The sequence below is a fragment of the Triticum aestivum genome, chromosome 4D (genome assembly GCF_018294505.1).
Source record: "Triticum aestivum cultivar Chinese Spring chromosome 4D, IWGSC CS RefSeq v2.1, whole genome shotgun sequence".
Taxonomy (NCBI): domain Eukaryota; kingdom Viridiplantae; phylum Streptophyta; class Magnoliopsida; order Poales; family Poaceae; genus Triticum; species Triticum aestivum.
The window spans coordinates 437471510-437484562 of NC_057805.1; the positions used below are offsets into that span (position 1 = coordinate 437471510).

The window sequence follows — 13053 nt, forward strand, 5'->3', positions numbered from 1 at the left end:
ATCGTTACATTTAACGATATCCTAAGATCTGGAAAACATGATCATAAACAACACTTCACCTACTCTTAGAGGCGAGACTAGGAATCAGGTTTTACCTTTTATCATTCCATAAGTGCATATGAGTTTTCCAGTGAATAGCATATTCCAGGATTATAGCAGTTATAGCATAGAATATAAACAGTTGATTATAGACATGGAAATATAATAATACAAATTAATTGCCTCCAGTGCATACTTTCAACAACATAGTCACATGTCATCCATTGGATGGCGACACTTGTTCCAATGAAGAGCCGACGTGTGGCTCCATTGGCAAGTGAGAAGCCAGCGCATGGAGGATCTTCATTGGTGAACATCGTTAATGGGTATCAGATCCGGAACATGTTCCCGATAGCTTAATAGTGACCCCTTATAGTCACACGTGTCAGTTATCCTTGCCGAAAACACTTAGATGAAAAAGTGATTATTGCCACGGAACACATCTACGACAACACAAGTACGACTATCTTGATGCTGTCATAAAATACAGATGTGTCGTTTTTTATAGTGTGGACAGTTACATTCATCCAAAAGCTTTCTTCTTATAGTGTGCTCCAGTGAAGTTTGTACAGGTTCGACGATCACCTCAAGACCAACCACTAGTAGACTAAGTTCCTTCCTTTGGGGTGAGCACCGAGAAGAATAGAGTCAGCCTCGATGGCATTCGTAAGCTTTGGTTCTTGCAAAACATGTGCTTCTAGATTTTCCATATAGGTTGTTCTTACTTTGGTTGTGTATCTAGAGAACTCATCCACTCCCATCCCTAAAAATTGTTAGGAAAAGCTAAAATCCCTACCCACCCTCTCTTTTCGACCTCTTTGATCCTTTCATGCTTGACTCTAGCTACGATGTTCGCTTCGTTTCTTCCTCGTTTTTTGGTCTTTTGTATTTTGCTTCTCTTTTTCCTTCCAGTTTTTTTGTCGTTTCTTCTTTATTTTTACTTTCTCCTCATTTTTCAGTTTTTATTTATTTTATTTGGTCTATTTTCTCATTTTATTCATTATCTTTTTTATAATATGTGCTGAAACTTTTCAAAACATACTATGAACATTTATCAATATGCAAATACTTTTCCTATATATTTTTATACATTAAATTCTGTAATAAGTGATTAAAATTTAAATGTACAATTTTTTATGTAATATGCGGGAAAAAATTAGATACACGATGACCATTTTTCAAACACAAGGTGAGATTTTTTTTAAATACTCGTTGAATCACTTTTCAAATACATGATGATCATTTTCTATACACACAGTCAACTATTTTTAATACATGGTGTTTTATTCAAATACTATAAGTGATGAACATTTTTCAAAATACAAATTCAAGAAAAATTATGAATTAGTACATATTCAGACAAAACAAAATAAGTCCGAAACCTATAGTGGGCCGGGCCACGTGGTGAGCGGCGTGCGCGTTACCGAGAACGATACTAGATTTTTTGCAGCACATGAACCCAATCCTATATCCCTCCAAAAGAAAAAACATGAACCCATACTAATTCGTCTGGAGGCAACCCTAACATTATTTAATCCGTAAACAAAAATCCGGAAAATATAATTTTCCCTCGTAAAGAATCAGGAAATCTTAACAACTAAGGCTAGATTCAGATTTTTTTTTAGGGTGGCTGGATTCAGAATTATATTGTTACGATTCCCGCAAAAAAAAAGAATTATATTGTTACGAAAAATCCTAAAAATCGGTTAGCTTCTCCATATTGTTTCGCGCTATATATATTGCCCTACAATCCACATCAAAAGCCCTTGTTACCAGAGAGCGCGCGAAGGAAACACACGCACGCGAACGCGCAGCTCATCTAGCCCTAACCCATCCAGCCTCCACCGCCTGCCTCCCATGGCGGCTCTACTAACGAGGAGCATCGCCGTCTTGGGGTTGGTGCTCTGCGCCACCACCGTCGCTGAATCATGTAAGTACAACACACGCCAGAGCTTTCAGAGGTTGCTTTTGTTGCGCATCTAGTTCGATCGCTCGTCGTGTACTTGCATCTGCCACATCGATCTATTACTTAGATCGTTGTCACTGTCATCGGCGACGGAGATCAAGCTTAACTTTCTCTTTCATTTTCCCCGTCGTTGCAGTCAACATTCCCGTGATGTTTCACGACATGTGGTTCCGTCGCAGCATTGCGAGGTCCTCTTTCCAGGAGAAGGCCGCGTCGCCTTCCACCGCTCCGTCGAAGCCGCCGGTGCCGGCGCCCACGTCACGGTCAGCAGTCCCGCCCGTTCTGCCGACGCCTGCCATGCCCTTGCCGCCCACTACGGCTCCGTCGTCCAACGCGCCCATGCCGACGCGCACCCTTCCGTCGAATGCGCCCGCTCTGGCGCCTATGATGGCCGTGCCCCCCGTGCATGCGCCCTCCGGCGGTCCTGCAGCGGCGCCCTCTTCTGTCAGCTCCGGGCCAGCGCCCGTGCCGGCGTCGTCTCCCATGGCCGCTGCTCGGGTTCTGCTCGTGCCGCCGACCGCAGCGCCGGCTCTTGCTCCGTGGATGCCCGCTTCCGCACCGAGATCCAGCGCGCCATCGCCGATGCCCACGCTTCCCACTACGCCAGGTACGCTTCGTGATCGTGTGCCGCGGTTCATTGTTAACTTTGTCCGACGGTCTGCGTAGCCCGCGTCCGATCGGTTTGTGAGATTGGGCTCATGCTGAAATGGCCCGTGGCTATCCATCTTGTACCAATAGACGGCCTGGAGTGGCCCAGTTAGGGTTCCCATTTTGTCTGTTACATTTTTTAATCTGAAATCTTTTTGCGATGTTTAATTTAAAGTTGTTGTTAACCCTAATTTTTTTAGGATTAATCCAATCGTATTTTTATTAAACTCTATAAAATCTAGATCTGTTACACAAATCTTAACAGAAAGGAAAATATCAAATCTTGGTGCATTTTTAACCGATTTCCTGATTACTATGCTTGTGCAGCTCCCGTTTCGCAACCACCTGCATCGGCACAACCCAAACCTGGTATGTACTCATCTTCGACGACGAACTAAAAATGGATCCACGAAATTGCTCTACTGTGAAATAATTTTCTCGAACTGAATAAATACGCTAGCTGTTCAGTTGATTATTGGATTTGTTTTTTCTAAACCGAATTGAAGTAAGAATGTTCATCACTAACGGCTAGCGCAAAATATTGCCTGCAGGTCCAGTGCTCCCGTTGCCGCCGACCCCAGCGCCCGCCGCCATGCTGCCCGCTGCCATCAGCTCTCCGTCTCCTGCGTCAACGCCGGCGACCTCCCCGACCGCCCCGCCGGCTGCTTCTGCCGCTAATTCCGTCGCTCCCATGGGAGCCATGGTCGTTGGCGCGGCGCTTGCCGTTGCAGCGCTATTTTAGGCCCCTCCGTTTTCAAGTTAGCTTAGCGGACTGGCTTTGTAGTTAGCCTTCTGTTATAGCCAAGCGGATTCAGTTTGTAGTTAGCCTTATCACGGGATACCAACTGAAGTACTATTAGGTACCTTTTGTTAGGATCGATCCACTCTAGAAATTTTTACTCCGGTTGTACTCTGCTACGTACGTGTGTTAGCCTCGGCTCTATCTATCTATAGAAGAAAAGTGAACCCCCCGTTCACAATCATTCGTTATTTGCTGTGTTTCCTTGTTGTCAGCGTTTTTGTTGTAATCGCATACCGCAACTTGCAGTCGATCGAACACGTTATGCCTTGTATAATGCAAAGTGCTTAAAGAAATAAACCATTTTTTCTTAAGCACCGTTGCTTATTTCTACATGGAAGCACCTTGTATTGTACTCCATTTGTTCGGAAATATTTGTCGAAAAAAGGATAAAAATATATGTATTTAAAACTAAAATACGTCTAGTAGATACATTCATTTCTCTGACATCTATTTTCGGACTGAGGGAATACAAGGCCTAGGCTAGCGCCGTTGCTTGGCCGTGACGTGAGCAATTCGACGCGGCGGCGTAAGCAGCCATTAGGCCATACATCGTGGATTGCATTCAGACCTAGAAAAAGGAGGTTCATACCGGCGTTGGTAACATTGCTCGGTCGACGTGTGGCCCAGCTCTCGGAAAGTCTCGATTCCACTGCCCCCGTGCGGTCGTGCGCTCGGTTTCTTTTATTTTCTCCCGTGCAACCGCCCACCCAGCTACCCAAGGCTTTCCCTAAAAGGCTTCCGGCCCTTTTATCATGGTCGCCGGCCGACCACGGCGACGGCCGACGGCGGTGACCTTCTTTTGGCTCACCCCCACAGCCACAGGCCACTGCCACCATTCGAACTTCATCATGTCGGCACACCGCCGCTTCGGAAAAGGAATGACACGCCGAAGCCGCCCTTTCACTAGCTTCTCTAGTGGCTGGGACCAGAAGGGCGCATCAATAGACCGATCCAAGGCCTACAGACGCCATGATTTCTCAAGCACTTCGCAGCCGTGCGCAGACGTCACTGTCTCGGCCAGAGAATCGCTGCTATATGCCGCCATTTTCTTTGACCTAGGATGAGGAGGAGCAATGAGTTCCATTTCTGTGTCTTGCCAGTGCCAGTGCCAGCACAGTGCAACACTAACCAAACTTCCCACTGATGCAGTGGTGCATGCGGTGCTGGCAGCCCATCGCAAACATAAAAACGCCCTCCACGCACCCCCTAGCAATCTCACACCACATTCCACAGACCATATCACACGTTCTGAAACCACTGTTGTAGATAGCTCTAGTGCATCGTGCACACAAGTTACAGCGGCAGCCGGCGAGAATGGCAGCTAGGACGTCGATCACGGCCACGAAACGGCCATGGCTGCTGCTTCTCGCAGCACTGGCCACGGTGGTAGCGCACGTCGACGGTGCGACTGTAGCCGCTCCGGCGCCGGCTGTTGACTGCAGCGACGCCTTGATCAGCCTGGCGGGGTGCCTGAGCTACGTGCAGGAGGGGAGCACGGTGGCGACGCCGGAGGGGTCGTGCTGCTCGGGGCTCAAGGACGTGGTGAAGAAGGAGGTGGCCTGCCTCTGCCAGGCCTTCCAGGGCGGCCAGGACTACGGCGTCACCCTCAACATGACCAAGGCCCTGCAGCTGCCCGGCGCCTGCAAGGTCAAGACGCCTCCCTTCAGCAAGTGCCACAGTGAGTAATTTTTTTTCTTCTTCTTCTTGTTTTTTCCACAGCTCGCAAATGCAAAAATACGACGCCTATCAATAGCTGACTGAGAAAGAAATTCTCTTCTGTCGGATTAAGCCATAGTCACTCCATTTTCTGGTCCATTTATGTGCGTCTTTGGTGGAGAAGTCGTGTGCATAAACTGAAGTCAACTACCTTGGAGCATCGGTCATGTTTTCTTGTCTTGCAAATTCTTTGAAACAGTTAGTTGTTGTTGGGTCCGTGTATGTGCAAATTGCAACTTTAATTTTAATTTAGTGACCAAAAGAGTAATCTGCACTGTTCAGTCGGTTATAGTACTCTATCTTTCAGAATCAGAAGTAAAATCTTAGTCGAATGACACCTTTTTTTTTTGCGGGGTTAAAAGGGATTTTCATTGCTCAATGGGGAACCAGGTCGTCCATACAAAGTTGGGGTACATCCGTAGGGCCTGACCTCAACCAAACTAACATAATTAGTCGAATGACACCTAGCAAAACCATTGTTAAATACTGAACCTGACATAATTATGAACTGAGAAAAAACTGACGGAACCATATTCTGACGACCTCTCTCTTCGCTAATGCAGTTTCCATTCCGGGCGTGGCCGGTGGGTCTCCAGGTGTGTTCACTAACCACTCTTTCTCTTCCCCTTCTGATTCCGCATATATCATTCGACGATATCTCAGCAAAGTACCAACATATATTTATTTATTTTTGCGAATAAAATACCAACATATATAATCCTTTCTTTTTTGGGAGTAAAAAAAAATCGCAACTCTTTTAGTACTCTACTGACGTTGCCATCATTCCAGCACCTGCACCTGCCCCGTCTTCCGGTGCTCCGTTCTTCGGGGGCTCGCCGTCACCATCCATGCCATCGGCGGAATCACCAGCCGAAGCCGGAACCGGAAGTGGCGACTCCACCACCGCTCGAGCTCCATCCCCGTCGGCCTCCGCCGCGGCCACCTTCCCCGCTTCAGCAGACGTCCTCCTAGCCGCAGCGACTGTCGCCGCGACACTGCTCATGTGAGCAGCTGGATGCGCCTGTAATTCAGCAAACCTGTTCGTCGTTCATGCGACCATTACCGCTGCACCCGCCCGACACAGCTGAGAAAGCGCAGACCAAGCCTTGTTGCTGGCTTGCTGCATGTACCGAGATGTATCTTATCTGAGAGTTTCCATTCCATTTTTATACAGATATATTATTTATACACGTTTAAACGAGTGTCTTTCATAAACATGACTCATTTTTTCATGCATGGTGACACTGCTTGGTTTGATCCCAATATTTGGCACGCAAAAGCTCATGTGTTGTGTTGGCTACTCTAAAAACTGACTACCAATTTCTCTTGCCAACCTCTATAAAGCACACCCTATGTTCCCAAATATAAGACGTTTTTGGAGTTCAATTTAAACTGACAAAACGTCTTATATGTAGAAATGGAGGTAGTAGCCAAAATTTGGTTTTGCCAAATGCTGGCATCAAACCAAGCAGCCAGAAATGGGGCGAGATTGTAAGAAGTGTCACGGCGAGCATCTCATTCAGAACAGAAACGGGGTGATTAGTATATGTCCATTTTCTGGAGGCCAGAAACGGGGTGAGATTGTGAGAAGTGTCACAGCGTGCAGCTCTCTCAGAACAGAGAGGAGCGTGAATATCCTTTTTGTTTATATTGTTGCTTGGTTCTCTATTCTTTGCTTAAGCTATTGTGTCGTGTAGATGGATGACATCTCCCTGTTCACACATCCCGGATATGATTAATGCATGGAATCTAAAGAACTGGGTCATTCTTCAGCTCAAAATGCAGGCATGGAATTGGGTCATTCTTCAGCCCAAGATGCAGGCATTTGGACTCCATCCGAATATGGCTCGCAACTTGCTGCGGCCATGGCCATGAGATATAGAAATACAACTTATCAACAGTCTATAGTTCAGATTTCCGAACAATGGACACGACAACTGTTACATCATCCAACTTGCCCCCGGAGTAACCCAGGTAGCCTTCTGCGAGCGCCGCGTCCGAGAACGGGCTCCTCCCGGACCCGGACCTGCCCACCTCCTTTGCTCTCGCAGCCAGGAGCTCCGCGATCTCCTGCACAAGTTACGTGAAACGAATATGTCAGGATGGTTCTTGGTTGACTTCCTTCTGTAGGTGGGTTTATTAGGTTGCCTTCTTCCCAACAAGAAAAGTTATTAGGTTCTGACCGTAGGCTTGCGGTCGGCTTCTAGAGATTTCGAGACAATCGCTGCTGCCTCATGGTCGTAGACGTTGTCGAACAGACCGTCTGACGCTGTTATGATGGTATCACCTTCTTGTAAATCGATAGTGTAATTCTGTGAATAAAGAGAAATTCATATATTAAAATCTTAGAAACCTAAAAAGAAACAAAATAGTAACAGGATTAATATATAAACCTAACAAGTGCTCTGTCACCTGTACAAGTCTTGAAGGATCAACACCATTTTCTATTTGCAACGGGAAATTGAAACCGTATGTCATCGGCTTTGTTTGTGTATATACTTGTCCATTTCTTATCACCAGTAATCCTGAATCGCCAATATTAGATACATGAAGGACCTGCCATACCAATCAGTTGATGAGAAAAAACTACATGTACAATTAACCACCAAGAAATGTGACAGTAAGTGTTTAGGCATTTTAAATCTTGATGAAAGAATTCACATTTTTTTTGTTTGACAAAAGAACATACCTGCCCATCAAAGTGAGCAACCAAGACAGTTGAAGAACCAGGGGACCGTGCTTCAACTGCCGCCATAGCAAGAACTTCCTCGGTTCTCATCCCTGGTGGCCCTTGATTCTCCATAACAATTTTTTTGGAACTATCCATTAGCTCTCTCGCATACAACCCCGCATTGATTCCTGAGGAACAAAAGTCAGATCCACAGTTCTGAGCGATCATATTCCCGAGAATAACAGTGTATGATGAGAGCTTAGATCCATCAAAATTAATGAAGACAAAGACGGCAAATAATTAGATATGGACATCTGAAACACACTGATGTTAACTGCTAGCTAACAGACACTTTCAAAGAGTGAACGCAATAACATAAACAAGGTGTAAAGCGAAATTCATACACCCAGGAGTTCAGTTCACTCACAAGATCACACAACAGTACTCTAGCAGAGAGGGTATGGTTTACCTTCAAATGACCACTGACCAACTCCATCTGCTACACCAAACCAGCCGTCGCAAGCTATGAAATAAGCATCTTCACCACCTGTGCGCACCTGTTTTTTTAACAGATGTCAACGTTAGAGAAACTAAAGAGCAGCATGAATTGATTGCATGCATTTTATTTTTAGCACATAATATAACAGAATACAAGCACATGGAGAGTAAATATCCCTCCATGTATAGTGGAGTATCTGCATGAAGGAACCAGTAGATGCAGTTACAACTGTATATATGTCTGACAGCAACCTAGAGTTGTTGTTTGTTGTCGGCCTTCTAGGAACTATAGATGGCATATACTAACATTTGGAAGCACACTAAATATGAAGTCAAGAAAAGCAAACATATGAGTCCAGATAAGTATGTGCAGATCCAGATGCCAAAATCTTCACAAAGAGTTGCTTATACCACTACATGAGTTAATTGAGTAATGTTGAGCCCAATTTAATCTCAAATTATGAGCAGAGAAGGATCCATGTAACAAGTGCCTCAGTTCTTTACATTTAACTATTTGACAATGCCTTAAACAGCAACTTCCAGAACATTGAGAGCAGAATGAACATGACAGTATTTCCACTGATCTACTGGGTAGAATAAGTTTAGTCAAATAAACGGTACCTACAACAGACTGAAAAGAACAACTATTAGGTCCATTACCTTTGAAGGATGAGGTAACATGGCTGCACCTGAAGCCAGTACAAGTGTTGATACAGCTACTGAATCCATCCTGTATATGAATTAAGCATGTCAAAACACGAATAAACCACCTTCCCAGGCTTCAAGGGTTAGAAAGGCTAAAGAAAAAAAATAACAAGGGACATCTTGAATAACCCTGTGCATGTGTGCCAAACAGATCAAGCTATACTCAGCGCAAGGTGCTTATATAAGATATAAAGAAAAATAATAGTACCTATCAGAGCTCTTCGTCTCTGAAGCGTTGTTCTCCCTGGCCACCTCACAGGTCACTTGTTCCTACAAAGGGGGAAAAATACAGGTATCGCCTAATCAGAAGAATTCCACTATAGCAAACATAGATCTTCATGTAACAGCACAAGCTAGGTTTACAGACACGGCTGCAGTATTGGACAAAGTCAATGCTAATTTTTTTTGAGGAACCAAGTCAATGCTAATTTGCCTTGAACAATCCATGTGCTGTTAATTTATGCAAACAGGGGTGCATCCTTTTCATGTAGTAGGACCTAATTTCCTCAGTTAGCTGAACAGAAGGCCCTTTTAGTACAACTGTACAAGCGTGGTCCCTTGCTCCATTACTAGGATATAAATGAGCATATCAAAATAGCATAGCCAAATACTAGTAAGTAACCAGAAACTGAAACTAAATATCAACACATAATGCAGATTGTATACAGAAAAAAGGAAGCATTGCTACCCTGCGCCCAGCCGCCCACTGCCTAATTTCTTCAGTTAGCTGAACAGGTTGTCCATTCGTACAAGCATGGTCCCTTACTCAATTACTAGGATATATAAATGACCATATCAGAATAGCCCAACCAAATAAGAAACCAGATACCAAATATCAACGGAAGAGCAGAGCACCACATAAAGCAGATTCTTCTACAACGAAAAGGAAGCATTGCTACCCCACGCCTACCCTCTAATGTTCCACAGATTGCAATTTTTTGCAGCTTGAGTGTGTTAGTATACAGAAAAAGGAAGCATTGCTACCCTGCGCCCAGCCGCCCACTGCCTAATTTCCTCAGTTAGCTGAACAGGTTGTCCATTGGCACAAGCATGGTCCCTTACTTAATTACTAGTAGGATATAAATGACCATATCAAAATAGCCCAACCAAATAAGAAACCAGATACCAAATATCAACAGAAGAGCAGAGTACCACATAAAGCAGATTATTCTACAACAAAAAGGAAGCATTGCTACCCCACGCCTACCCTCTAATGTTCCACAGATTGCAATTTTTTGCAGCTTGAGTGTGTTAGTATCGCGGACAACTGTCAAAAAAATCCAAATGAACTAACTTGGAGAAATCAAAAGGCAGATTAACAGAGTAGTATACATCATCGGATCATCGGTGTACCGACGCTAAGCGTATAAACGTGGATGAGTAGCACACAGCTCAGATGAGAGGTTTGCACGGAAGTCGTACCATGAGTGGGACGTGGACGCCATATCCCGTGTCCTGTTCCTCTACGCTGGAGCTGCTGGACTCCGTCTCCACGTCGGTGTCAGAGTCCTCCTGCGTGGTCGAGCCGTCCGAAGCCTCGGAGTCATCCAAGCTCGTCTCCATCCTGTCCACTCCTTCCTCAACCTGCGTCGTGGAGGCCTCTGCCCCTTCGCCACGCAAGACGCCGCCGCCGCGACCAGCACGCAACCCCAATTCCCCTTGGATAAGGCCGTTTTGACCGTCGAAATCCCCTCTGGACTCGACTGCGAGCTCGCTAGAGGCCACCGCAGCTGCAGCGGCAGGCGTCCCACGCGCGCCCGTTGGCTCTTCGTGTGCTGCCTCTGGCTCGCGTCCTCGAGAATCAGCTGCTTCTGCTTGGGATAGGGACAGGGACCCGTTCGCAGGGGAAGAAGCACCACCACCGATGGCCCCAGTGGTGGTGTTGGTGTCTGAATTCGAACTGGCGTCTGACGAGGACGGCTCAACCGGCGAGGGGATATGGCTGATTGCGGCAGCTTCATCGGAACCCGTACTCCCGCAACCCAAGTTCTGCCCGTGGATTCGCGCCGCCGGAGCTTCTAATCTCGCATCCGAAACACCCGGCTCCGCCGATTCGAGCTCGGCGCCGGAACACAGACCAGCTGCCTTGTCGGCGTCAACGGCGCCGCGGACCTCCGAACCTCCAGGAACCTCCTTATCAGCATCTACATAAATAAACCAAAGTAAAACTCAAATCGAAGAACGAAACTCATAAAGGAAACTATCATCGATCAGCAGTAAACCGCGGCGCCGTCCAAGGAGGATGCCTTACCGACGGCGGAGCAGAGCTCGCGGGACGGAGCAGGCGCGCGCTCTGGGGCGTCCACGACCTCCCGGGGTGGGGAGCCGACGGCGCCGGCAGCTCCAGGGACCTCGGCCATGGCCTCGCGCAAGGGGGTGCCGAAGCGGGAGGCTAGACAAAACCAAAAGGCTGTGCTCTGGCCAGAAACAAGAAACGATTTTGCGGGGAGCAGCGGCGAGCGAGCGAGCTAGCTAGGGGCCGGAGCGCGGCGGCGTTGGTGGGACGGCAGTGAGGGGCGGGCGAGCTGAGATTGGGGCGGAGGGAAGGGGGAAGCTTAATGGGGAGGGGAGGAAGCTCGTGTCCGAGCTTTTGAGGTGGTGTGTCTCCTCGGGCGGGGGCGCGGCTCGGGGGGTGCCTGCGCGTGCGCTGCTCGGCGGCCGGACGGCGTCGTTTTCTAGGGAGGAGCTCGTCTCTGCTTTTGGGGCGGTGGAATACCGATTATCTCTCCCGCATAGTTTGGCCCGTCGCTCTCGGCGTCGTCGCTTTGGGACAAAGGGCCTCCTGGAAGTTTGTATTTGGCGGGTCGGGTGCGTCTGCGTGCGCGCACCTCCTTTGGCCGGCTATACCGCAGCTCGCTTGTCCATGGCCTTGTTTTCTTGGTCGGGTTTGGAAGGACTACGGGGAAACGGGGGAAATGCTTGTGGCGTCGAAATGCTGGAAAGAGTAGGTGAGGGGCAGGTAGCGCAAAGTCTTGGTACTATTTAAAAAAAAAATCGGTTCACATGTGTAGGACTGTAGGTCTAGTAGTTTTACCAATTGGTTCAAATAAACTAGACGAAATTTATTGAAAATGCTTACAAATTATATTTTGGATCCACCAAAAACAAGAACAAGTCTCGGGGTTTATCATAGATCGTTCTGAGCTGACTTTCAGTTAAGAAAACCATCTTTGTTCAATTGGTTAAGTTAACTAGACAGCATCGAATATAATGTTTAATTCAAAGTGCTTACAAAATTTAAATTTACACCTTTACTGGAAAAAAACAAGTCTTGACCCTAACCGGGGAGCTAGAATAAAGGTAATGTTCGAAAGCTGGCTAACAATTAAGAAAAACATCTTGTTTCACATGAGATTGCGAGCATTTTTTTCTTGTTTACTGTAAATTGATGGTTCTAGGTGTTTTGTTAAGCGCATGGCAGTATTTTGAACATCTCTCTTCAGAGAACCTTTCATTTAGAGGTAGAGTCGTGGAAGTGAGGACATGGAAAAGTTCATTTTGGCTAGATCGTGCAATAGTTTGGTTTGTATGCACTTAGTGCGATGCCATTACTTCTTGTCATGTCGACATTTTATTATAGGTAGTAAGCGTTCTATCGCGTAGTTTAGAGTCACTATCAGTAGTTAATGTGGTGAAATGTTCTCTCTTTTTTTTGGCAAATGTAGTGGAAGTTGCGTTGCTTGTGTGTTGGCGATGTTTTTTTTTCTTCCAAAAAGGTTTGTTAGAGATGATGTGCACGTAAATTGTTCTGGCCATGTGTGCAATATAAGAGGACGGGAAACTATAACTAAAATGTACTCCCTCTATACTAGTTTACGGAGGGAGTATCAAAAGTTGGATTGGAGTATGAGCATACACAATGAAATGATTACTTGCAGCGTTTTGTTTTTAGCTCTATACATATCGTTATTTTGTGAAATGAATTTGTTTATTTATAATGGCATATAATGCCTGGCTATACCGCAGCTTGCTTCTCCATGGCCTTGTTTTGGTTGTTGGTTGGGTTTT

General features: G+C 46.2%; 3 protein-coding genes across 3 annotated transcripts; 2 read left to right on the forward strand and 1 right to left on the reverse strand.

Annotated features, from left to right (window-relative positions):
• Positions 1-1896: 1896 nt before the first annotated feature.
• Positions 1897-3643, forward strand: LOC123097038 (uncharacterized). The gene is made up of 4 exons (XM_044518815.1): positions 1897-2000; positions 2142-2612; positions 2981-3022; positions 3205-3643. Exons 1-4 carry the CDS (start codon positions 1897-1899, stop codon positions 3329-3331), a joined length of 744 nt encoding a protein of 247 aa, XP_044374750.1. The 3' UTR covers positions 3332-3643.
• A 946-nt stretch (positions 3644-4589) lies between these two features.
• LOC123098430 (non-specific lipid transfer protein GPI-anchored 31) lies at positions 4590-6361 on the forward strand. Its single transcript, XM_044520413.1, has 3 exons — positions 4590-5133; positions 5735-5767; positions 5961-6361. Exons 1-3 carry the CDS (start codon positions 4770-4772, stop codon positions 6176-6178), a joined length of 615 nt encoding a protein of 204 aa, XP_044376348.1. The 5' UTR covers positions 4590-4769; the 3' UTR covers positions 6179-6361.
• Positions 6362-7002: 641 nt separating this feature from the next.
• LOC123098429 (probable protein phosphatase 2C BIPP2C1) lies at positions 7003-11885 on the reverse strand. Its single transcript, XM_044520412.1, has 9 exons — positions 11297-11885; positions 10468-11189; positions 9254-9315; positions 9001-9070; positions 8312-8399; positions 7861-8030; positions 7584-7727; positions 7355-7483; positions 7003-7241 (listed from the first exon to the last, which is right to left on the reverse strand). The coding sequence occupies exons 1-9, from the start codon at positions 11403-11405 to the stop codon at positions 7074-7076; spliced, it is 1662 nt and encodes a 553-aa protein (XP_044376347.1). The 5' UTR covers positions 11406-11885; the 3' UTR covers positions 7003-7073.
• Positions 11886-13053: the final 1168 nt, after the last annotated feature.